Genomic DNA, 25,473 nt, shown 5'->3' on the forward strand with positions numbered 1-25,473 from the left:
ACTATAAACTATACAGTAAAGTAGCAACTAATAATCCTCAAGATCGAATGATCTCACTTGCTGCCTCATTACTCACGCCAAACTTTATCCCTTCCTTTTGGCTTGACAAAGATGAGTCTGCGGCTCTTTTAGAACGATCTATGGACAAGATTTAGTGAGAAAAGGAGAGCCAGTCCAAGGAAATGCACTAGCTTTAATTAGTTGTTAAAATAAATAAGATAAGCACAAATCTTGGGAATGTTACATCATATTGCCTATGCTGGGCATGTTTTATGTTCTTGGAAATAGCGGTCATACACGTTAACACATGACTGAAATAGAAACATGGGTTCTCAAAAACAAAAGACGGGCTAAATTCAGTGTAAGACTCGAATTATTGATCGATGAGTTGATTTAGATCAACTTGAACTTTGATTGTTTTTTGAATTAGTCAATGACCGGACCGTGTCTTATAACATTAAAAATTATCCCTAAAAAATGACCCACTGAAAGAGTCATCCTATACCATGCATGCAGCAGCGATAATCTTCACCTCTCATAAATATAGTTTTATAGCATACAAATATAGATAATACCAAAGTCAAGACTTAGATATCCGAACAAGATTTACCCTAAAAAGTTGATAATGTTTGTATGTGTGCCCGTTTGGAATACTGGTCAATCCGTGTTTTTAAAAAATTTAAAATTATTTTTTTGTTTTAGATTGTTTTGATGTGTTAATCTCAAAAATAATTTTTTTAAAAAAAATATCATTTTGATGTATTTCAGTATGAAAAACATTTTAAAAAGCAACCGCAACCACATTCCTAAAATCTTACAATTTGTTTAAACCATTCATTCCGTTGATAATATATAGTTGATATTGCAATAGGACCACGTTGTTAATAATATGATAACCAAACTAATTTAGGTGTGATCCCCCTTACCTAGAATAGATGCTTTGACAATCTCCTCAAGCAACCATGTTTGTTCTGTGAATTAATATCAACCACAATGGTTGTTGATTGGAGACCAGCTGATCCATTCTTTTGAAAATAAAATAATAATAAAATTGACCCTTGAGCTATTTTTTACACACTATTAAGCTTTGTGTGTTATTAATATTGTGATGCATTGCTTTTCAATTCTTTTAAAAATAAATTAAATTATTTCTTTTCAAACATTAAGACTATATAAAAAAATATTAATTTAATATTTTTTCAAGCCAAATTTAATTACAAACATAAAAATAGACCTTTCATGAATTAATGATAATTCTACTCACCACCTAACCTCACAAGATTTTTTTAATGATGAATAAAAGTCCCTAATTTAAATGGCAAGTAGCATTTCTCCACTTTGCATGGTGCGTGTAGTAGCTCTTTAGTTTCACGTCATGCTTTGAGAAAATATTGTAATTAATAAAAAAAAACTTCTCCATTCCAAAACAAAGAGATTTATCCCACTCTTTGGAAAATAAAATAATTCTAGATCTTAAGTTTTGGCAAAAGATGAGAAATTTCATGTGCATGGAAAAAAAAACGGTCCTAAGATAACTCAAGCATGTGGTTAGATTACCTTGCAACCCGAGACAGCCGGTGGTTAAGCCTCAACAAGGCCCCTTGTCATGCGTTTCCCGCGAAATTTGCCAGTTTCCCAACGACCTAAAATTAAAATTATTAGAAATAAAGAATATATAAATAATTTATTGTTTGTTTTTGTTTTTTTTTTAAATAACACCACTTCCCATAATTTTTCTTAATTCTCCTTTCAGCGCACATAAATTTTCTTGACCACTTTTCCCTTTACTTGCCAACACTTTCTTCTCCAGATTTGACCTGTTTACATTTTTCTTCTTTACTGGCTTTTACTGTTCTTTTTCAGATTAGCCCATTTGTTTAACTGATCTTCACCGAAGCACTCATGTTTAGTTTATTAAAAAAAAATTATAATCTCTTAAGTTTCATCAGTTAAGTGGGTGGTGATTTTTGGCGGCAATTTCAAAAAAAAAAATGGGTACAAAAATATTTAGGTACATATCTTTTTTGTTGTCTTGTTTTGTTTATCTTATGTATGATTCACCTTTTGTTTTTATATGTATTTTCAAGATCTTGTTGGGGTATTTATGTTTATAGTTTTATCTCATGGTGAGCTAGCATGTGGATTAATGCAATGAGAAAGGGTTTCTTTTTTTTTTTTCCTGAGTTTGGATTATTCAAGGGGAATCTATTAATGGGTTGTATTTATATTTCTCATGTGGTAGCTGTGAGTGCCTAATATGGTGGTTGGGCATGACCATGTAAATTCTTTTGTGTTGCAGAGACTGAAACGCTTGTTTCAAGAGGTGGAAAGGGTGTTAAAGAGAATAAATTTGCAGAGTTTCTGGGAATTCTAGGAGGAAGAGAATATACATGGATGCTTTGATGTTGTGGAAGTAAGTTATCAAGAATAAAAGAAAAAATGACAGTTGAGGAGCTGGAAGCCAAGGCTACTGAAAGGAGGAATGTGTTAGTTGGGATAAGAATAGATAGTCATAGCAGAGAACTACTTAGCTGGGCTATTGCAAAGGTTGCTGAACCTGGTGATTGTGTTGTTGCTGTTCATGTTTGTGGAAGTTCTGGTAATGCTTTCAACAGTTCAGTGGTGTTTTTCTTCTATTTTTTTTAAAAAGTTTTGCATGATTTTGATGAAACATGAGCTGTTGATGCAGGCCATGCTTTGAGAGACAAGCCTTTGTTGGATAGTTATTTAGAAGTATATGATGGTCTATGTTCCATGAAGAAGGTCCGTAATCAAAAACCTTGTAGCACTTTTTCCTGGCCCTCCGGTGGGAAAGTAAAAGTTGCAGATGACAATGATTTTTTTTGCTTTGGCTTTAGGTAGGCCTCTCTGGTCAGATAGCCAAAGGGATTTCGGTTAGAAGGACTCTGGTTAGAGAGGCAAAGAACTATGCTGCTGTAGCCGTAATTGTGGGGATCAGTAGCCAGGCAGCTCTAAGGTAGGGGCAGGTAGAAACGCAAGTTCTGCATCAATCATGGTTTAATGCTTCTTTTCTAATTAGTCTAGATAGATTTCATTTTCAGGGTCTGGGCTTCTACTGCTAAGTATTGCGCCAAGCGACTGCGTCCAACCACAGATATTATGGCCATCCACAATGGAAAAATTGTGTTTAGAAGGTGCAACAACAATCAACTACCAGGTTTGGTACTTGTGTCCTAAAATAAAAATCCATTTATCAGATCCTGAGAAGATAATAATTGATGTTGCTTTCGATTATGTCAGGCCTCGGTGGAGATCCAAAACCAAGTTTTAATATAAATGAAAATTTAAGTTTTAGAGAAATCCAATCTGAATTCGGGGATTCTGAAGCATATACTGAAATATCTAGTTTTGAACTGCTATCAAGAGATGAGATTGGAGAAATAAAGGATGAAGTTTGCAGCACTGTAAATGCACGTAACAAGAGATCAAATTCTCTTTTTTCTGGTGATTTTTTGGATCAGATACCCGGTTGGCCCCTCCTCCGAAGAGCAAGTTCAGCCATTCCACTGAACTTGCATTCCAGGAAACTGTCTGTAGTACAGTGGGCAATGAGCTTACCGGATCGCTCCTCTCAACAAGATCCTCGCGTTTCAATAGCAGAAGAAAGAGAGATAAGTAACATCTTGGAAGATAGCAATAGGAGTAGATCTTCTGCATCAGGTGAACTAGAAAATGGCTCGGATATTCTGCTGAAAGTAAGCTCACCTAGTTTTCTGTCAGGCATATGCAACAAGGTTCTGAAAGGCGCAACTTCGAATTTTCACTCAGGTTTTTACCCTGAATCAATCACATGAGATTAGACTAATTGAATTTCCTCTCTTGCCTGACAAAAAATTTATGATCTTTCTGACAGAAAATTTGATTGGGAAAGGGGGATGTAGCAGTGTGTACAAGGGGATTCTTCCGGATGGCAAGCCAGTGGCAGTGAAGGTTCAGAAATCATCCCAGAAAGCAATGAAAGATTTTGCTCTTGAAGTTGAAATCATCTCCTCATTGAACCACAAGCACATCACACCTCTTGTTGATGCCTGCATCAAAGATGCTGATCTCATTTACGTGTATGATTTTTTATCTAAAGGAAGCTTAGAGGAAAACTTACATGGTAAGTCTTTATCGACCTGCACATGTTTTTCTTCACTAGTGAAGCTTGACAGAAACAATTCTGATGTGAAACTATGTGTAGGAAAGAGCAAAGACAAATCTCCATTGTCATGGGAGCTGAGATTCGATATAGCTGTTAAAATTGCAGAAGCCCTAAACTACCTGCACAACGAATGTTCTCGGCCTGTTATTCATAGAGATGTCAAGTCTTCAAACATTCTTCTCTCAGATGGATTTGAACCACAGGTATTCTGCTGAGACTCGTGCAGATTATCGGTAGCCACAAATGAAAATTATCACAAAATTATGGCATGACTTGTTTTTATTCTACTCGACAGTTATCCGATTTCGGGCTGGCAATATGGGGACCGGCAACTACATCGTTTGTGACTCTAGGCGATGTTGTTGGAACATTTGGATATCTTGCTCCTGAATTTTTCATGTATGGGAAAGTCAGCGACAAAATTGATGTCTATGCTTTTGGTGTAGTTCTACTTGAATTGCTATCAGGAAGAAAACCAATTAGTTCCGAGAACAAGAGCCAAGAGAGTTTGGTCTTGTGGGTAAGAGTTTCTCAGGTCACCGCAACTACAAAATACTATATCTCTATTAATCACAAGCATCAATAACAGTAAATTCTGTGAGTTTCAGGCAAAACCAATAATAGAGAGTGGGAATGCAATAGGCTTAGTGGATCCAAACTTGAAGGGAAACTTTGATGAGGTTCAAATGCAACGAATGGTTCTTGCCGCAGCACACTGCATTACACGAGCAGCTAGACTACGTCCTAAAATGAATGAGGTACTAATTTAAACCTGCGGCTGGATTCTCAGGAAATTTAATTTGGTTGTCATGGTAGATTTTCTTAACCTTTTTTTTTCTTTCAGATACTGAAGCTCCTAAGAGGAGATAAAGAACCGGAAAAGTGGGTGAACCCTCAAAATAAGGATCTTCAGGATCCAGAAAACCAGGATAATGATGATGAAGTTTATCCAAACTCTAGTGCAGAGTCACATTTAAGTCTTGCATTGCTTGATGTTGATTATGATTCCACATCATTTAGTAGTTGGGAGCATGGAAATAATCTTTCTATTGAGGAGTATTTTAAAGATAGGTGGAGCCGATCATCAAGCTTCAATTAGTTTACTTTGCACTCTATTCAATATTCTTGACTGCCTGTTTCAGAGCCTAGGTTGTCACATAATTCTGTACAAATAGTATGTAACCTTGTGCCTGTACAGTTAAGGGGGAAAAAAAGGTTGACGCCCTGCAGCGAGGTGTTTTGAAGATGTAGACTTGTAAAATTCTTGTTTAAAGTGATAATGAGGGAGGATTAAGGTTCAAGCCTATCAAGAGCTTGTTTTTTGAATCTTTGAGACTACAGAAGAAACACGGAGAATGCAATTTTTCTAACAGACAAGGGCATTTGCTCTATCTGAATCAAAATCTGCTGAAAAATGAACAATGCAACAACAATTCGTAATAGCTTGACTATCTAGATTCTCCAAAAAAGAAAGGAAAGAAACAAAGTAACAGAAAACGGCTTCAGCATACAGAAGCTTGTATTATGATGAATTGTCACTGTAATGTAGATCCTACTGTAAACATTAGCGAATAGAAAAGCTGATAATCACATTTTGATCATAGGAAAGCTGGGTATAGAAATACTAGAGGCTTACAAACACAAGTTTATTTATACAGACGATAAAGAAGCACAGATTCAGGTGACAGTTTTAGAATGGTATTGTAAATGGCAAGGCATACATCTCAGCTTGGTCTAAATACCGAGCTGTTGGGTACAGAGAAGAAATTGGATGAGACACTCTATCATTGCTAGCTGTATCGATTTGAGTGTAATCACTTCTAGGCAGTCTCTCGGGCTTCGTCTCGTAGAGCCAACCTAGATAGTCAAATTCTGGGTTCCCGCTCTTCATGGGAAGGGGAATCCAATTTACACTAACTCCCTAAAGTTTAATTCTGTATGCTGCAAGCCACTTCCAGAGTATTGGGATATAAGAGCCGATTCATCCTTCCTATCTCTTACGAGCTCAGTTTGAGAACATGAATGGCACAACTCAACACCAGGTCTATCCGATTCGAAGGCAATGGTTGTGGACTCACTGCAGGTAGAAAAGAACTCCTCTTTGGTGCAGCTTCTGGGCAATTCAGATTTCTCTTGGACAAGAAAATCCATTGCTGTAATAGAGCACACTGGTTTACCAAACACCAGATCTTGATCCTCATGCCCTTGCAATTGGATATCAATCCAAAAAACGCTTCCTGTTTTAACAAACACAAAAGGCACGTATCAGGAACAAACATAATAACATCCAGAAAGAGTACCAAATAGAAATGCACTCACCATGACTTTGGCACCTTTCAGGCCCTTTCCTGTCGGCACTCTGGCTGGTGCCAAAAGACTCATATAAGCTGTCTGATATTGAAGGCTGCTTGAGCTCTTCGGCAAGACTAGTCCTCTCTGTTCTTCGAAATTCATGTTCATTCTTCGCTTGATAGTAGCTGCTTACATCGCCATCCTCGCTCCGGTGTTGCACCTTCCTTCTGTGAGGATTATACCTTTTCTTCTTAACCAGTCCCCCCTCTAATCCTTCTTCCATTTTTTGCCTCCTCTTCTCTTTCTTCTTCTCCTCTTTCTTCCTTCGCTTCTCAACCTCGGCCTTTTCTCTCCTGACCTTTAAAATGGACAAGGCCAACACTAAACTTGAGAAACTGACTTACACGAAGATGACATAACTCGGAAGCAATATCAAGCAAATGCAGAGGAAATTAAGAACTAAAAAACCTGAGTTTCTATACAAGCACAATAATTTCAGCTTACTTTTCTGGAAATTTTCAGAATCAAGTTTATTCAACTCTAATGCATAGTTTCATATTATTCGAAGTACTCCACCAGCTTGTGGATTTGAACAAGCAAGAAAAACTCAAAATTGAAGATAGTTGAAATGTACGAGTTCTTTCGAGTTGAACTAATGAAAATAAGAACATGTAATTAAAAAGTTTATCTTTTATCAATTCCCTGAACCGCCAAACAATCAACATCAACTTAATTTCGGTCCAAAAAACCTGAAGCCAAGCTATCAAGAACGAAATCACAACTATGCTGTCTCCCTCTCTAATCTCTTAAAACCCCCACTTATTCTTCCTATACAAGTAACGTTGTCACAAAATTGCAAGTCAAAATTACGCCATGCCTAATATATGATGATAACAAGAACCCATCAAGATTCAAGGTCTGGCTTGTAACTAAAAAAATCAAGAATCAACTAAAGTTAAGAATCAATAACTAACCTTAATCAACTCTATCAAGGCTTCCCCTTTCACTCCGTTCCACACGTACCCTGGTGGAGGGAACCGCATACACCTTGACATAGTGTTTGTTCTACTCTTAAAACAACTTCTAAACCACGAGACACTAATTTATGCTGTCTAAAAACCACAAAACTAGCAAAATTGTGATAAACCCACAATTTATTTCCTGTTATTTGGCGTAAATTATCAGGCTATGAAGTAACCGTGTTCAGGGTATGCAGTTTCTTGGAAACTTAAATAGTTTTTGGCTTTCGTTGATACTACTAGTTTGTTTAATAAAAGATCAAGGAGCTAATTAAGCCTAAAACTCAAGCGAAGTATAGAGGGTTTCCATATAAAGAGCGTGATATTAGGGGATTGATTAAAGGAATGCAGAGATTTTGTGCATAGTGGAAGCAAATACATGAATTGTGATCCTTCCACGATTATATTCTTGCTGGAGGGATTTTCCTGGGTTATGTTATTTCCCTTTTTCCAATATTTGGACCTGCTCCATTTTTATTTTATGTTTTTACATGAGCGACCTCGTGGGCATCGAGCTATCTCTATTTTAGATTCCACTCTTTCAAGGTTTTAATCCGGCAATTTAAAAGTAAAATTGCAAATACTATAGATCAAGTTGCTCATCAAGAAGAACACTGATCTAGTCAGTGACTGATTATATTCCCCATCAGATTCACCTTCAATGCCAGATCATCAGAAATCCATAATGTTTTTTTTTAAGTAGTCAAATTATAATTCACATGGCATGCTTTTATCAAAATAAGCGGGTAATCCATGATTCAGTAACAGAAATGAGTAAAAAGACTAAAAAACCGATTAAACTGAGAAAACTGGAAAAAAAATAACTAAAAAAACCAAATCATGAAAAACCGATTAGAATTTTGAAAAAACCGACCGATTCAGTTTCGGTTTTATAAGCCTAAAACCAAACCAAACTAGAAAAAACCGAGTCAAACCGGAAGAAACCAAGTCACTAGTTTGAACTGGTTTTTTCCCCAAAATAACTGAACCGAAACCAGTCGGTTTGAACAGGTTTTGATTTGGTTTCGGTTTTTTTTCAAAGAAAAATCAATTTTAATTATTTTTTTATAAAAACCGAACCGAACCAAAAATGATTACCTCTATATAAAAGTCGTACTTATACAAAGTTTAGATTATAAATCATGAAGATTAACTAGAGTTAATAAAAAATATTAAAATTTAAAAAAAATATTATTTTTAAAAAATTAAATGGGTCATCAGGGATAAAAATAAGTCTATCAAATCCTAAATTAAACTGTCTAATGAGATCAGATGTAATGAATAATTTTGATGCTTGCAAGGTAAAAATCATCATCTAATTATCAAATAAAAAAAACGTTCACATATATCAAATTAATGTATCTCCCATTTGTTTTTATAAATCAAAGTTTTTTTTCCTCGAAGTTAATCAAAATTTGAGGGAGAAAGGATTTGAATTTTTGATGTGCATTAATGTGGGTGTGATCCAAATGCATTTAGCATTTTGGAATTCATTATTATATTGCATTAATGTGGGTGTGATCCAAAGTACAATTTGATTTGCATGTTTACAAAACCAAATGATAAATGGCAGCTTTTATTTTTACACGCATGAAAATAATTAATTCTATTTTATTGAAACGATATAAAAAAAATGTTAAACTCTTACCATATAAATTTATATTTTCTTTTTCTTGAGAAAATCAAGAAAAGGCTATGTGTTTTATTATTATTATTATTATTATTATTATTATTATGTATCTATATCCATAGGCTCATTTCTTTATGAATTTATTTGTTGATAATAATTTGGTAAAGAAAAAATCATAAAGCCATGATGTTTCAACAAATTTATTGGTTGCAACTCTTGTCGTGACTGATTTAGATATTATTTGTTTTTATATTTTAAAAATATTTTTAAAAAGTTTAATTTTTTTTATTTTAAATTAATATTTTTATTTTTTTATATAATTTTAATGCACTAATATTAAAATAATTTTTTAAAAAATAAAAAAATTATTATTTTAATATATTTCTTAGTAAAAAGTATTTGTCGCTGCTAATATGGGGTTGTATTTTACTTTAACAAAACTTATTTGTCCTTTACAAATACGTATCAATTAAAGGAAGCTGATTATGTTATAATTATTTTCATTAATTATGTTATATACTTGGAAAAAAGAGTTTAGACGTGTCTTGAGATCGTGAGTGCATGTCAGTCTTAGCTCTAATCTTGAATCTCTACTGATCAATCCAACCTCTTCTGTTTTCCCCAAATTGAATCTAAGCGTCCAAGTTTTAGGAACTAATTATATTAATTTTAAAGTTGATTTGGTGGTTAAAATTGTTTTTTATTTTTATTTTATGGGTTTAAACTTTAAATCTATTGTTCAATAGAATTATTAATTTCATTTAAATAATTCTAAATCTACCGGGAATCCATTTCGTTTTTTCCATTATAACAAAATGCAATAATCCACAAATTTGCTCGTAAGATTTATCTTATTTTGGAAACAAATAAAAAAATTATGACGTAATCATTGTTTATTCAAATTTAATTTAACAAAGTTATTATTTTGGAATTTTCATGAATTACCCATGACAAATTAATAAAAAAAAAACATTTTTAATTAACGAAATTGACCTGGGGGATATGTTCTGACAAACAATTAACTAATAATTAATAAAAGAAACCAAATTCTCTTGTAAATCTAAGAAGTGGACGGTCATGATTTAGATCAAAGAAAACTCTCACCAGGATGGCCCACAATATATGTCTTCACACCATAAAACAAAATCGACCATACAATTTCTCGATATTTTTGTAATTTGAGGTACTAGTCCCTCAAATACCTATAAATTGACAGCTAAGGGGACCTATCGTCTTTCATTGTTGACTGCGTTAATTACAAGAGAGACCTTTGCTTTCGTTCCCTCTATCTTTCTTTTATGGAATAAGAACCAAATTCATCTTCTCTGGTACGCTCATTTTTACTTTATTTAGCTTTTTTAGTCTCCATTTTAAGTTTTCTTTTTCCTTTTTGAGGAACTGCCACTTGGTGTTTAGGGTTATTTATGATTATGGTTATGATTTTTCATGGATTCTGTCTTGACTGTCTTTTTATTTCCTTCTCTCTCTTTCGGTCGTTGCCACATAAACCTTAGTTTTGTCGAAGTATTGTCTTAATTTCTCTGCTTTTGATTTCATGTTCATGGTATATCTTTTTTTTTTTTTTTGAATAATTATTTCCATTGATCGAGTTGTGTTTGTTTTTTTTTTTTGCTTTGATTGCTATCGGGGTTGAATTAGTTGAATTTGTGATATTTTAGCATTTTGGGTTTGGGTTTTGGTGGATTTTCCGAGTTGCTTACTTAAAATCCATCTTTTGCAGCTTAGGAGTGCATTTTGGTGCTCACAAATTTCTCATCTGGGTGTTACTAAATTCTGGTAAAAGATAGGGTTCGATTGAAATTATCATCCGGGTCAGCATCAAAATTTCGAATCTATACTTGCTTCATCGGATTTTGGATCTGCCTTTCTTTTGTTTGGCAAATTTGTGCTATAATGGACGATGGAGAGTTAGATTATTCAAACCAAGAACTGTTTTTGAGTACGAATATGGATGATCTTCCAAGCAGCTGTTCTTATGGTTTCTTGGATGAGCTATTGAAGGATACTCCTCATGCTTGTACTCATACACACACATGCAATCCTCCTGGTCCCGATAATCCTCACACACACGTTTGCTTTCATGCACATACAAAACTTTTGTCCTCTTCTGAGGACAAGGTTGAGAGTGAAGACACTGCGGAGTCCATAGAGAAAAAGTCAAAGAAACGGCCATTGGGCAATAGGGAGGCTGTCCGAAAGTATAGGGAGAAGAAGAAGGCAAAGGCTGCCTCTTTGGAGGATGAAGTTAAGCGTTTGCGAGCTTTGAACCAACAGTTACTAAAGAGGCTGCAAGGACAGGCTGCATTGGAGGGAGAGGTTGCAAGGCTCAAGTGTTTACTTGTAGACATCAGGGGGAGAATTGAAGGGGAGATTGGATCTTTTCCATATCAGAAATCAGCTAATAATGTGAATTTGACCAATTTTCCTGGTTCTCTTGTGATAAATCCATGTAATATAAGGTGTGATGATCAGGTTTATTGCCAGCATCCTGGGTTGGATGGCAAAGGTGGAGAAGGTGAAGCATTGAAAGGACAAGGGTTTAACAGTTGTGAGTTTGAGAACCTTCAGTGTATGGAGTATCAGAATTCAGGAATGAGAGACTTACCTGGGTGTAGCATTGGGAATGAGGAAATGAATGGCAATTCTTCCAGTGCAAACAAGAGGAAAGGTGAAACTCATTGTTCTTAATATTTTGCTTTTAATCGAACTGTGGATTTAGGAAGAGCTGATTGATTAACAACCAACTTGAGTATAATTGGTTTGATCTATTTTTTTAAGAAGAACTTGTTGTTTGCCTTGTTATTATAAACTGTAGTGGGATGAATTCTGGAAATTAGGTCAAGCACTTGCTGTGTTTTGCTTTCCGTGCAACTATAAAGCATGTATTCCTGTGATAAAAGACTTTGATTGCATATAGAGAATGAAGTGAATGTTAAAAGGATATAAGTGAGACCTTCCATGGAAAGTTTGCTTAAGGCACTTGTTCTCATTTCATCTCAAAGAGTCATCTCATTCACATTGTATGTTACCTGGAAAAACAATCCCAAACTGGAGAAAGGTATGATCATGTGTATTAAATGGTATTTTCCAGCCATATACAAGGTTAAGGTGTTTTAAATGGTATGGACTACACTGCTGATGTCTTCTTCTAGTTGCATTGATCGAGTAGCTAATGAACCAAATTTGGATTTTGTGACTGATTGTGGTGTTTTCTATCCTGTTAGGAGGGGCTTGTGAAGCAACAGTAAGTTGAAGAACTGTCAAACTGAGGTCAGCATTTTCAGTGAGGATGCATGTGCTTCCACTAAGTACTTCTGTTGAGTGGCAGCATCAGCTTCATCAATATGCCTTTTTGGGTGTGGTTAGTTTTTAATTCCTTTTCCCTTTTCATTTTGTGTATTTCTTCATCTAGGTGTTGGGTTACTCGTCTGAAGTTTCCTAGCTGGTGTTTGGTTAGTTTGTGAAATTGGTTGAAAAAATCCTTTGTAAAATGGAGACTTGATGGATCTTTTGCTAGTAGAACTTATGAGTGGAGACCGACCTATGGTTTTCTATGAAGCTCAACTTACGTTTACAAAGCTTTAAATCAACCGTTTTCTTTATATCCAAGCTTGACCTTAACAACAAGTAGGAGTGGTGTTGTTTGATGAAGATATTGTTGATACGGTCCCCTTTCTTCTGTCTTTTTACAAGTTTTGGCAGTTTGTTTAAGAATTTTTACATTCCCAAGCAATATGATTTCTTTATTGCTGAATTACAGAATTTGGTAAGGTGGGAACGTGTTTGACGTTTCATTAGTGAATCAAACAATTCGCTGTCTGTAATCAATCCGAGTGTCCTCTGAATTGTGAAATTTGCGTTCAGAACTTGCTGCTTGCCATGACTGAGACAGGAATAGCAAGGGATGGTGAGGTTAATCTTTCCAAATTCAATATTGTTTCGTACCTTGGTACTTCTTTGCAACAAGGGAAAAGAGGATTCTGTGTTAAATAGTTATTCAAGTAGACACAGTATGTTTAGAGTGAAAGGGCTGTCAATTTAATGTTGAAAGCTGCTAATCTTCTTATTTATGCACCCTTTGTAAGGAAATGGTGGAGTAGAGCCTTAAGGTCCTCAAGGGGTAAGTTGGATTTACTGCCCCTTTCAACTTCTGTCTCTAGTTAACATGGTCTTTCTTGCTTTTGCTCATTTTATTTAGAGACACGAAAAAAGTTACGAATTGAAAGCAGTTTTGGACCGACTAGATTATGTTAATTGGAGGATAATTGTTATCGTTTGGATGTCAAGATTGCTTCACTTCACTGGATTTTTTATTATTATTTTTTGTCATTGAAGGAAGAAAATTAGAATTTAGATAATGCATATCTTTGGATGAATGAAGTTTAGCATCACCAACAGTAAACCATCAGAATGAATTCTGTGCTTTAGAAAAACACAGATCTGATAAAAGTTCTACAAATAACTGATGTCCTCAGTTTCTCATCCATTCGCCTTGGTTATTTTCAAAGTGTAAAGTATTCCTAGAATCCATCTAGTTTTCTGGGTACACTCGTTCTGGGTTCACCCTTAGCACGAGATTAAGACCAAACAGTGAGTGGTAGGGTAACCATCTCTGTGAGGATATATGTTACAGGCTGACAGGGAATCAGAAAACTACCAATTTTGATGGATGGCTATTTGGTTATATGTTTGAATGTTTAGCTCTACAGCAAATTTTATAAGCAAAAAGATCATAACTGCACAATATAACTTCCTTGACCCCACAATTTGAGCAGAGCTACTTGCACCCTCGTATGTAGAAGCACCATATCTGTTTGTGTTTTTTCTCCTCCCAAAGCTGCGTGAAGAGAGCAACACAAGGCCTTTTATTCATGTTGGATCCGTGAAATTTCTGGCTGACCATGCCTGGTTGTATGTGTGATTTTTTATTCAACTATAATAAATATTTTTTAATCAACTTATGTGTGCTGTGTTGTTGTCTTCCAAGATACTTTAATTTATTCTCTATGAATTATAGTCTTGTCGCGTCCTTTAGTTCTTGAGCTCAAAGGGGCAAGCTTTTTACCCTCCTTTCTTTTCCCTAAAGAAGAAGCCTCTCTTCTATGGCCCATAAAAGTAAAAAAAAATCACTAGTTATTAAAAGAGAAAATTTGGATCCAGGACCTTCCCATAAATAGTTCCACTAATTTTCTTCTCTCGATTTTCTTTATGAAATTCTCTTTTTTTTTCCATGGAGTTTATAAAAAAATAATTAAGAGAAGCATCTCCTAGGCCAATAACTAATAAATATGTATCTGACTTCTAATATGCCCATTGATTGCTTTTTATATGGCCCATCAATGGGCATATCTCTGAAGTCTCTCAATCTGTCATTTTCCCACGATTTACATTAAAATTCCAGTGAAGAAAGTAAATTTGACGAGTGTGGGTAATTTTAATATTAGGTTTTTTGAAAGTGTAAGTATAGTTGTTTTTTAAAATAATTTTTATTTTAAAATATAAAAATGTGTTTGATTAAAAAAAAACATTTTTATTCGTTATTCTTAACCATGGATAAAGGGATTTTAACATCCCATTAATTTCGTCAGCATCAATAAATGAAGAGCCATTTCAACATTTAATTTTCTTGGCTATTAATAGGAGATGCTATGCTATTACACTTTGCGGACTTAATAAATGAATCGCTAAATTCGAGGAAAACAAGGGAGGGAAAAACATGAGAACCAATATTGAAATTAAAACTCTAAAATAAGTACTTCGAAGGAAGAATAACAATACGGGGTGGTGAAGAAACTAACTAAAGAAATCAAGTGAGATAATTTCATATATCTCTTACATGAGATAATATCTTTTCCATCATAAAAAATCCATGTCTTGAGAGTTTATCAACGCACGCACTTGTGTCTCCTCCTATTCTTTGCAATATATCCCTGCAAAAGAATTGAATTCAAGGAATTAGGATCAGGACTAACAATGGTTGGGCAGAGACAAGAACAGAAACGGAGACATTTTATGTTTTTTCTTTTCAAGAGAAAAGTCTTTTGTCGAAAGAAAGAGAAACCAAACCAAATCATCATTGAGGATTAAGTTGAAAAACGCCAATATTAACTTCTCTAATGGCACCAAAATTGTTAACCCGAAACTTTTTTTCTCTTTCTTTTTTCTGATATACGCAAAGTCAAGGAAGATTAATTACCCTCGTCCTCCTGCAGGTTCTCAGTATCCAAGTGGAGCTTCTCCATCTTAGGAGTGACCTTAAGCATAAAAACGGGAAAAAAAATAATCACAGAGAGGGGTTGATCAGAATTAATAAATATGATATTTTCAATAGAGGCGGGGCGTGAAAACTACACAGAGACCACACTCACCAGTACAATGATTGAAGGTATGATAGGTGAAAGTGCTATCGCTAAAGATTTCATGTGTAGACCATCGAGCATGGCAAGAATTGCAGCTAAAATACTGTGTTGGATAACTGCACGGGCAACAGCTAAGGAATCTTCACTCTTTCCAATAAACTTCACATAGCTGAGTACAAGAATGGAAGTTGCAGCAAAATTCTTCGAAAGATCCAAGCTAGGCTCCATGTCAGTGCTGTTTTTGGCGTTAAGGTAGATCCATAGACCATAGAACCCACGTAAAAAGCAAATCAGAGTGCCAAGTCGTTCTCGTGTTTTGGATATGAGTTCTGTTTGCTTGTTATAGAACAAGTCCAATAAGTTTCGTTGATCTAAGAATCGAAGAAAACAATGTGTTGCGTATAAGGGGGGTGTGACCATGAAAAGGAATACCAAGTGATGATTAGCGGTAGGGTAATACTTTCTTGTAGCAATGCATACATTCGGGTACATCAACGCACTAGATGCTAAGCCTGCCAGACACATAAATAACTTGGTTGAGAACCTAGCTAATTCTACAGCCTCAGTCATGGTGCTCTTTTGATTTTTGTGAGAGATGATACTTGATGTGTTATACTTAAACCCTAGATATATATATAGACGTCGTCTGTGCGTGTAAGGTACAGTTGAACTGTTATATTAGGATTCTATCACCAAGTCTTTTCTATCACGATTCCATGTTCAAGTCATTGGATTGTTTTGATAGGATTCTATCTCCAAGTCTTTTTTTTTTCTAATCATGGATTCTACGTCCAAGTCGAATGCACTTTGGATTGTTTTAATAGCGTTGGATACTGATATTTCAGATTATTATCTGCCATAAAATGGCTTGCTTGAACTATTTAGGTGCCCGATAATACAATTTAAATAAAGTCAGGCGGTAGCACTGCCACTAGCTAGGTGGTGATGGGTGTCATGGATAGCAAAAATATAGGTCCAGGCGACTTTCAAGGCGGCTATGCAAAAAATTTATGCTCTTTTTTATTTATTTATTATAAAACATTAATATTTTTGTAAGTTTTGAATTGTTTTAATGAATTAATCTTAAAAATAATTTTAAAAAAATAAAAAAAAATCATATTAACATATTTTAACATGAAAAGTTCTTAAAAAAACAACCGTAATCTCACTCCCAAACAAGTAATCCCATGAAACACGGAAAAGCCATCCGGTTTTCATCTCAGATCAACAAGTATTAAGCATGAAGGGGCACAAATTGCATATAAAATGTTTAAATTAACAGAAGTTGGCCATGTTTGGTGCAAAGGTTAAAAACAAATCATCGTCTCGTTGCCTAATTAAGCTACGAAGATCGGCTTTTCGCTCATTTCCCAGCTAGAGGTGGCTCCTCAGCAGATGCTATGTCATCTTCATCACGATAGATACTTTCAGCCATTTGCCACACTTGAAGTGTGTTGTCATCAGCCACGCTTGAGATGACCCATGGTTCATTTTTATTCCATGAAAAATCTGATATCTTGGCCTTGTGACCTCCGTGAGAGAAAAGAAGTTCTGGTGGGCCGTCGTCAGCATCTAACTCTAACTGCTCCTCACCAATCCTGAAGGCATCAAGATAGTGGTTAGATAATTTTCATGGAACATACAATAATATTTTCATAACATATCCAGCCCTTATCGATAAAACCAGAAAGGACAGGGATTTTATTGGATGGTTAAGGTCTTCATATGATGATGAAAATCCAGTGATTTGGAGATCGTATAATTGATCACTTGAAGTTGCTAAACACTGTAGTAAGCGGCAATTGCTAATGACCAAGCTATACAGTCAACTAGCAATTCAGGTATCGTATTCATCTTTTTAATTAATAGAAGGAAGAAGGATAAGAGATCATCCAAACTCCATCTCTAATCACTGAATCTAACAAAGGCTGGAGTTGATTACAACTATTCCAATAAGAAACAAAAATTATCGACTATTTTTCTCTATTAGGGCATCTAATGAGAGAGAAATGGAGCAAAAGAAAACCACGTCATACTATTAAAGGGAAATGGATCAAAACTAAATTACTCCATCTTTGAACATATTCACAAATGTCTGATGAAAATACCTGCTCAGATCCCAAACGTTCAACCTTCTGTCATCAGCAGAGGATGCTAGCACTGTTTCATGATTAGGATCCCATTCTACTTGGAATACCTCTTCTCTGTCAGAATAAGCATCCAACAGATAGTAGTCAATGCCATGGGGAAATAAACTACAGATATAGAAGAAATGCCACCACCCAGGGGCCAGAATGCAGGCCCATCCAGAATGCATATCACTTGTCTCTTTTTTATAAACAAAAACTTAAACAACACCGGTCACAAAATTTATTGCAGTGTTAATATAAGACGATACAAACACATCGATTTGCAAGTACAGAAAATTTTTCCATTCTCGATACCAATAAAGAAAAGAGAGCTGCACAACTGGTGATATTCGAAATACAAGGTTCAGATGTACGTGTACTATAACTATTTGCATCTCTAATTGGTAATCCGTGGAAACCCCATTGAAATAGAAAAATTGAAGAATGCAGCTAAAACATTAGAAAGACAATTCCTAAAGTTGTAAGACAGTTCAGTTGAATGAATGCATTCCAAAAGGGCAAAACCTTTCAGAATGCAGAATAACAGCTGTGGTCATGCAACTATATTCAAAATCATACAAGAGGTAGAAAACATACGTGTGACTACGTAAAGCATGCAGTGGTACAGTCAGCTTCCGCATATCAAACAGACCAACAGTTGCATCAGAAGAAGCTGTGGCCAGAATCCATTCATTGTATGGATTGAACGATAGATAGTTAATCTGGTACCGAGAAACAAAGTGTTACGAGAAAGAAAAACATTTCAAGATCAAAATGAAGATTTCACAAGCAAAGCCACAAAAAAGAAAGTCACTAATATTACACCAAGTAGACAGGCAGGTATTCCCAAAACAATAAAACATGCATACATGAGAAAAACAAGCATACAAAAAACATCGAGGTGAGATTGCTTCACCTCTTTCTCATGAGCTTTAACAGAATGTTGGATTTGATTTGTGCGCAAGTCCCAGATAATTAATTGACAATCATCCCCCACAGAACCAAACAAATTTTCATTCTTCAAGTGCCATGACACATCTTCAACCACACTTTCATGGGCCTATAAAAGCATTTCCAACTCCAACAATTAACCATTTAGCACACACCATGATTGCAAAGATTAACTTTATTGATTAAAAGGGACAGAAAAGGTCCTGAGGTTACCTCATAAACTTGCAAAGCACCAAGCACTTTATCTTGAGCAACGGCAGACACATCCCACAAACATATTCTATTATCATGTGAACCACTCACAAGATAACCCTGCTTAAATGGACTCCACGACAATCCATACCCTTCTTTATCATGGCCAGTTAACCTTAAATCCGGATCACAGCCATCCCTTTGTTTCCTCTCTGCCTGTTTGGTAGAATCAAACACAAAAACCTCGCAACCACTAGTCTTTGCACCAACAATAGCAGGATTTTGTGGCATACTTCGTGCCCTGTTCACCTCTCCATCAACACGAATCTTCTGTGTGATTTCCACCTATTAATCCAAAAAAAAAAATCAGCTACGTGTTTCTTTTTTATTCAGACATCAAAAGAATACTTGTCTCCAATGATAATTGAGGAGATGATGCATAAATGCAAAAATTTGAGCAAAAACTTTATGTTCACGGAACAGTTCTTGAAACAAAAATATAGCACATTCAATTATTTGTTCCACCTAAAAAGCAACACCCTCGTCATAACTTAATAATCACATTCAGCAATTTCATTGGAAACTGAAAATAAGAATGCATGTCGCAGCAGCAAGGAAAGCAAATATATAGACTATTTCAAGACAGATACAAATGTAAGAGTTGATAATTAATAGTTAAAATCAATCAAAAATAATAAAGCAATGCAGGGGTTCAAACAATCAAATGCATATCATGCAAAAATACAACACATGTTGTAACACTTCAGCTAGTAGATTACAGCCCTAAATTTGACTCGGGAGACTAAGAAAACAATACTTGAAAACCCAGAGAACCACCCTCAAAAACAACATTCAGCTAGCTATTTTATCAAACACTCAACAACCACAAAGAAACCAAAAAAAAAATTAAATTTGACCTCCTGAATCATAAAATAATCGTGGACCTGAGGCTGCAAACGAAATTTAAACTGATAACCACAAAAAAAAACCCAAAATTTAAACTTTCAACTTCGGAATCACGGAATTCGCTCAAAACTGAATCAAAACACTGGTAACCCAAAAAAAAACCAACAATAAAAAACAACATTTCATGTCAGTAATTTCACCAAACACTTAATACTCGCACGAAAAAGAGCCCCGCAAGCCAAATCTCACCTTAGGAATCACAGAATTCGTAGAACTGCCACTAGTGTCAATCTTGGCTTCGGCGACCGAAGTGGGCAGCACAGCATCAGCAATCAAGAGATAGTTGGGGAAATCATCAGAAGTGTGAGTCCCAAGAACCAGCTTGTGAACGGAGAAAGACGACGGGTCGGTTGAGTGAGGCAGTGGAGTTGCTAGTGGTACCCATTGGACGGTTAGAGATGGCCACTCGAGAGGGTGAGAGATGACGAAGTCATAGAGAACTGGCGTGTTCTTCTTCCATACAGAGAATTCTTCATCAAGTTGATCTTGTCCCACATCCTGATCATCCTCCACCGGTGCCATTTTCGTTTTCTTTCTCGAGATATTTTTCTTCTTGTCTTCCCCCCTTTGTGTGTGTGACTGTGTGCTGTTACTTGGAGTTTTAGGGTCTTCTAGTTTCCCGCGAAATATGTTAAGAGAAATGGGCCAAGACCAAGTTCTTCTTTTGAATAAAGCCCAAGTTGATTTAGTCCCGGCCTAGTATATTGACCTGAAAAACATGGAGTCCAAGACTTGATTGAAGCCAACTATACGAGCTTAAACTCGTTTTCATTAAAGATTCGACTCACTACATTATATGAGTCGTAGACTCTTTGGATGGTTGGATTTTAATTATGAGTGTATTTTTTAAGACAGTTTTTCTTATTCCAATTTATTTTTTCAAGTTATTGCATTTAAGAAAGCAAGCATTTATTTAAGAGAGATATATATATATATATATATATAATACACACACACGTGTGTGTGTGTGTGGGCATTGAATTACAACCGCACGATAATCGCTTCTGTCACTTCCAAGAGGAAAGATTGAGAACAGTATTTCTAATTTTAATTGCAAAAATTTAGGACTTTGATTTTGATCCTATTCAGCTTTATGAAAATGAAGATTTATTTAAAATAAAATTTTCATTTTCATTTAATCATTATCTCAAAAACAAACTCATAAATAATATAAATTTGTCGAAATTGTGAGGTACAAATCAATTTATTTCAGAGATAATTATAATTTTATAATAAATTTATATAATTTCTAAATAAATAAAAAAGGCGACAATAATCAATTACTAGCTTTTCAGGCTTTCAAATGAACGTGCATCATGGGGTAATGTATTAGAGCAGGCAAATACTTCATTTCTTAGAAATACCAGTAAAAACAAAATACAGATAGAGAATAATAATAAAGACTACAGCGTGCAAGAAAGGAAAATTAAAAACATAATTAAAAGCCTTGAAATCAAAGCACAAAAATAAACTAACTACAATCACGATCATCACATAACAGCACAAGCTGTTGGGTTCTCATCACTGAAAGCGGTAGTGTATCGAACCTCGAAGGAGCTCGCACGTGCGAACTGGGACACTTGTGGGTCCTGATTACTTCTCACGTACCCAGCAGGGGCCTTTCTGTCGTAAACCCCGGCTGTGTAAGGGTGGGCCACCGTGTCATATGGCACGTATGGCCACAGCTCTGCCTTCTTACCCGTGCGATGTGCAATGCGAGCAAGCACCCTTGCTGGTTCCACATATCCAACGACTGTCACCTTGTTTGACTTTCTATCCACAAGCACTTGACTAACACCCTTCATTCCCTCTAGTGATCTCTTCACTTTGCGCTCACATCCTTCGCAGTCTAAGCGGATCTTCACCTCCACCGTCTGATCATCACATTGAAACAATCACTCAATGTCAGCGTGGCAACTCACAAAAATATCACAAACATTTGGTGGGCCACAAGGGCATAAAAATATCAGAAACATTTGGTGGGCCACAAGGGATTTTGCTATTTTAATTTTTATGAGGAAGATACCAAAATGCCTTTCTTTATGATGGTGATCTTTTTCACTTTAAGAGAGAACCCGTGAGGGACATAATGAGCATCTTCTCATTTTTCAAAAATTATATTCATTGCTAGTTCAAAGGTACAGCCATGGAACCAGATCGTTTACAAGCATTGATATGGGAAAGTATATATATGTCATTAGAGTGGTGGGTCAACATGCGAGTTATCGGGTTAATTGAGTTTTAAGTTATTTTTATTAAAACGAATTCATTTTTTTTCTTGTCCGAACTTAGATGGAATCAATCGGAATCGATATTTTTTCCAGTTTAATTCAAAATCTAGCTGGGTTTAGGGTTTGGGCTCGGTTTACAAATTTTCATATCAATCCATTGAGTCAAGCCGAGTTTAGCATGGATACAAATCGATAAGAAAACTTCTCCGTGCGATTCAAGAAGTTGTTAGTTTTAGAGTAAGAAAAAACCTTGAGCAATTTCTATCGTTTAATAACAAAAACTGAGTCTAAAACCATAAGAGAGATCTGGGATTGCTAAGGAATTTTAAAAGGCGACGCGAAATTATCCAAGGAAAGATTCAAGGATACAACAGACAAGACTACGAGCGAATTGCTTGTATGTTCTAACTATGAAACCAACTGAATTTCAAGAGCTCAAGATTGTAGCTTGGTCTGTCAAGACAGTTTCTTTCTTTAGCTTATATATATATATATATATATATAACAAAAAAAAAAATTGTGTGAGGTTAAAGAGTTGTGGCAATAACACATACCTGCAATTGCTTATATGTTATACCTATGAAACCGACGGAATCTCATGAACTCATGCTTGTTGCTTGTTCTATCTAAACAAGGTTTCTCTCTTTAGCTTATATGTATAAAAAAGAGAGGAGTACGAGAAAAGAGTTGGCAAAATGTTACATACCTGCAATTGCCTGTATTTCCTGTGCCTTGAACTGCCACGAGAGCAGTCAAAGATACCAGACATATGATCAAGAACGCCCATTTCTTTATAACTTTTCTTGATTCGTGAAAAGGATAAAGGAATCCTTAAGGCAGGGAGAATATAGAAAATATAAAGAATTAATGCACAGAAAAGCACCAAAGGGATTTGAAAAGTGCGTGAAATATTAGGAATGTTTTTGACGGACATATCATTTGAGGAGTCCTCCATTTAAATAAGCAACCTTGCAAGTGGGTCTCTTTGGCTCTATCAGTCGTCGGATTTTTTTCTTTTTTGTGTGTCACTGTGCTGGCTTCTTGGCACGTCTCCTGGTTGCTTCTTCAGATACTATCATGGCTGGTGGCTCGTTCCTATCCATATACCGACATCAAGTGGGTCCCGTTGCACGACCACTGAGAGGGGTCCCTTTGCACGACCTATGAGGTGGGCCCCACAAACGCCCAAAAACTTGAAACCGGGTTATGGTTGGTGTGAATGTTTTCTTTTTTTCTTGGTTAGGATCGGATCAGAGGTTTATTTTTTGGTCCATTCAGAGGTTGTCACGTTGGAAAAGGTTTGCGAAGTTAAATCGTTATTCACGGTTTTCTAACGCGTTTGAAATTACATTTTTTAAAAAAATAATTTTTTTATGTTTTTTATTGTTTTAATTTACTGATTTTAAAAATAATAAAAAATATTTTAATATATTTTTAAGTAAAACAACACTTTAAAAATTATCAACTGCTAATAAATTTTCAAATACCTTTTTAATCGTATCTTTAGATAAGAAAAAAAAAAGATTTAAGGATATTTATCATTACTTCTTTAAATATAGAACTTCAAATTCACATATTAAATGTTTATGAGCTATTTAAGATGAGAGCTTTCATCCTATAACAATCTTGATAGGTAATTTAGTTGGATTCCTTTCGCCTAATAATTTACCTTTCTCCTCTCGTCTATGTTTCTCATATTTTGTGATTTTTGTTTTATATTTTACAGTTTTTAGATCTAATGGTGGAAATAAATTAGCTAAAATCAATGATCTAGATCTAAAAGTAAAAATAAAGATTGAAATTGTAAAATGTTACTATGAATGCTTGTGGAAAAAATAAAATATTTTGGCTGTGTCTCTGTCATCTCCATCTTCCTTTAGCTAGAGTGATAGAAAATTTGATAAAACCATTATATCTGTCACCTGGGTTCGAGCCCTAGCGTGCACGTCTGTCATCCCCGCGGTGTCTTACATGTCTACTGGGCTTGCAGGTGTTCAGTGGATCTGGGGATTAGTTGTGGCGCGTAAGCTGGCCCGGACACCCCGGATTACCAAAAAAAAAAAAACCAAATTTTTATCTCCATGTCCGGGACTAGATGTGTTTATATACCTCAAGTTCTATCTTTTCTATTATAAAATAACAACCAAGCACTAAAATCAATATACTTGTGGGAAAAATATTATAGCTAAATTTAAGCCTTGCGAGAAAAAATGCCCTGGCTAAAATCATTATTTATTCTTTTACAAATCACTGTGTAACAAAGCCAGGATATTTTTTATTTTGAATTTCATCCTTTGTTTTTTATTTTACATAATTGAGCCCTTTTTAATCTAAATTAGCATCCTGTTGCAGGTATTTTTCAAGAGATGATTAATTTGAAAGTAAGAGGATTGGGGTGAAAATATGGGTAAAAAGGGTGGTGGCATTCAATTTTATTTAAAATGTAAATTTGAATATCCGATCTTTTTTAACTATTAGATAATTAGTCCATTTAATTTATAAAAAATTAATTTTAATATTAAACTTTATTTTTATAATTTTCCAATCTTTTTTGGGTAAAGGGAGAGAGAGGTGATCGCCTTATTCCAACGTGGATAAAAAACGTTATCATTACAGCGATTTTGGACACCATAGTGGTAGATTTATGTTTTGAATGGTTTCATGTGATAATGGAAGTTCAAATTAAGTATTTTTTTTTAAAGTGCTTTAAAAACAAGCTCGAAAATTATTTATAGTTTCGAGTTAATTTTAGGTTTTGATGCGGGTTTTTATGCTTTTGAAGATTATGAATTGGTTTAATAAGGTTTATAGTATATTGTCTGCGTGCTTGGAGTTGAAAATAAGTTTTTATAATAAAAAACCAGCCGCCCTGTTTTTACAGTTACCATAGTGCTTAGAATTTAGAAATTTTAAATGACACATCATCTATTTTTTTTAAGCTGAACTAGGATGAACAATATGTCATCTGCTCTATTACCTTAAAAAAAATAAACATATGTATACGGGCATTTTATTCATGGGCAGGCCGCTTGATTTGGCCTCTTTTTTTTTTTACTTTTTTATATAGTTTTGAGCTTTTTCAAATTCATTTTTTTTTAAGTGTTGTTTTTAAAATATTTTTTTAAGTTTGTATTTCGTTTCCATGTGAATTTTTTTTGGCGCTTGCTTAGCCTTTTTTTAAAGAGTGATTATTTTTTCATTGTATTGTATGTGTTTGGTTTTTGAAGAAGTTAGCATGATTCACCTGTATTTTTTATATATTTTTACATATTAAATTTATTTCTAAAAATAAAAAAACATTTATTTTTTTATAATATTTTTAACATGTGCAGCATTGCATAGTATGTTTTTTTCTTTTTATTTTATTTGATAAATTTTACTTGTGTGTCGATTTCTATTACAAGTTGATTTTAATAAATTCATTAAACACAACCAGGTGAATAACACGTATTACAATATTAAATATCTTGATCTATATTTATTTCTTGGTTTTACCAGACTTGTTTTCATTTATCGTC

General features: G+C 34.9%; 5 protein-coding genes and 1 long non-coding RNA gene across 11 annotated transcripts; 2 read left to right on the forward strand and 4 right to left on the reverse strand.

Moving 5' to 3' along the window:
- Nucleotides 1-1,744: 1,744 nt before the first annotated feature.
- LOC133679581 (protein kinase STUNTED-like) lies at nt 1,745-5,491 on the forward strand. 3 transcript variants are annotated; one of them, XM_062102220.1, is made up of 11 exons: nt 1,745-2,011; nt 2,300-2,599; nt 2,690-2,763; nt 2,859-2,977; nt 3,063-3,178; nt 3,262-3,789; nt 3,875-4,123; nt 4,205-4,368; nt 4,461-4,685; nt 4,774-4,923; nt 5,010-5,491. In XM_062102220.1, exons 2-11 carry the CDS (start codon nt 2,440-2,442, stop codon nt 5,262-5,264), a joined length of 2,040 nt encoding a protein of 679 aa, XP_061958204.1. In that variant the 5' UTR covers nt 1,745-2,011; nt 2,300-2,439; the 3' UTR covers nt 5,265-5,491. The 3 variants fall into 3 exon arrangements, with proteins under 3 accessions (XP_061958204.1, XP_061958203.1, XP_061958205.1); XM_062102219.1 differs by lacking the exon at nt 1,745-2,011 and having other exon boundaries at nt 2,144-2,599; XM_062102221.1 differs by lacking the exons at nt 1,745-2,011; nt 2,300-2,599; nt 2,690-2,763 and having other exon boundaries at nt 3,050-3,178.
- A 299-nt stretch (nt 5,492-5,790) lies between these two features.
- On the reverse strand, nt 5,791-7,875 carry LOC133679582 (uncharacterized). Its single transcript, XM_062102222.1, has 3 exons — nt 7,432-7,875; nt 6,485-6,815; nt 5,791-6,402 (listed from the first exon to the last, which is right to left on the reverse strand). The coding sequence occupies exons 1-3, from the start codon at nt 7,510-7,512 to the stop codon at nt 6,074-6,076; spliced, it is 741 nt and encodes a 246-aa protein (XP_061958206.1). The 5' UTR covers nt 7,513-7,875; the 3' UTR covers nt 5,791-6,073.
- A 2,403-nt stretch (nt 7,876-10,278) lies between these two features.
- On the forward strand, nt 10,279-13,413 carry LOC133680482 (basic leucine zipper 23-like). Of its 3 annotated transcripts, XR_009836332.1 has the most exons (4): nt 10,279-10,434; nt 10,848-11,795; nt 12,352-12,488; nt 12,888-13,413. XR_009836332.1 is itself a non-coding variant. In XM_062103462.1 (3 exons), exons 2-3 carry the CDS (start codon nt 11,021-11,023, stop codon nt 12,378-12,380), a joined length of 804 nt encoding a protein of 267 aa, XP_061959446.1. In that variant the 5' UTR covers nt 10,279-10,434; nt 10,848-11,020; the 3' UTR covers nt 12,381-12,736. The 3 variants fall into 3 exon arrangements, 2 of the variants coding, with proteins under 2 accessions (XP_061959446.1, XP_061959448.1); XM_062103462.1 differs by lacking the exon at nt 12,888-13,413 and having other exon boundaries at nt 12,352-12,736; XM_062103464.1 differs by lacking the exons at nt 10,279-10,434; nt 12,888-13,413 and adding an exon at nt 10,451-10,670 and having other exon boundaries at nt 12,352-12,736.
- Nucleotides 13,414-14,834: 1,421 nt separating this feature from the next.
- On the reverse strand, nt 14,835-15,701 carry LOC133679461 (uncharacterized). Its single transcript, XR_009836167.1, has 3 exons — nt 15,496-15,701; nt 15,324-15,381; nt 14,835-15,057 (listed from the first exon to the last, which is right to left on the reverse strand). It is a non-coding gene; the product is annotated as an uncharacterized LOC133679461 (long non-coding RNA).
- A 927-nt stretch (nt 15,702-16,628) lies between these two features.
- Nucleotides 16,629-20,474, reverse strand: LOC133679374 (WD-40 repeat-containing protein MSI2-like). Its single transcript, XM_062101953.1, has 7 exons — nt 19,914-20,474; nt 18,780-19,103; nt 18,532-18,675; nt 18,213-18,337; nt 17,595-17,690; nt 16,813-17,084; nt 16,629-16,778 (listed from the first exon to the last, which is right to left on the reverse strand). The coding sequence occupies exons 1-6, from the start codon at nt 20,244-20,246 to the stop codon at nt 16,850-16,852; spliced, it is 1,257 nt and encodes a 418-aa protein (XP_061957937.1). The 5' UTR covers nt 20,247-20,474; the 3' UTR covers nt 16,629-16,778; nt 16,813-16,849.
- A 579-nt stretch (nt 20,475-21,053) lies between these two features.
- On the reverse strand, nt 21,054-22,998 carry LOC133679288 (heavy metal-associated isoprenylated plant protein 26-like). Of its 2 annotated transcripts, XR_009836148.1 has the most exons (3): nt 22,662-22,998; nt 22,510-22,581; nt 21,551-21,598 (listed from the first exon to the last, which is right to left on the reverse strand). XR_009836148.1 is itself a non-coding variant. In XM_062101832.1 (2 exons), exons 1-2 carry the CDS (start codon nt 22,908-22,910, stop codon nt 21,215-21,217), a joined length of 633 nt encoding a protein of 210 aa, XP_061957816.1. In that variant the 5' UTR covers nt 22,911-22,978; the 3' UTR covers nt 21,054-21,214. The 2 variants fall into 2 exon arrangements, 1 of the variants encoding a protein (XP_061957816.1); XM_062101832.1 differs by lacking the exon at nt 22,510-22,581 and having other exon boundaries at nt 21,054-21,598; nt 22,662-22,978.
- Between the last annotated feature and the right edge of the window lie 2,475 nt (nt 22,999-25,473).

This window comes from Populus nigra, chromosome 19, assembly GCF_951802175.1.
Source record: "Populus nigra chromosome 19, ddPopNigr1.1, whole genome shotgun sequence".
Taxonomy (NCBI): domain Eukaryota; kingdom Viridiplantae; phylum Streptophyta; class Magnoliopsida; order Malpighiales; family Salicaceae; genus Populus; species Populus nigra.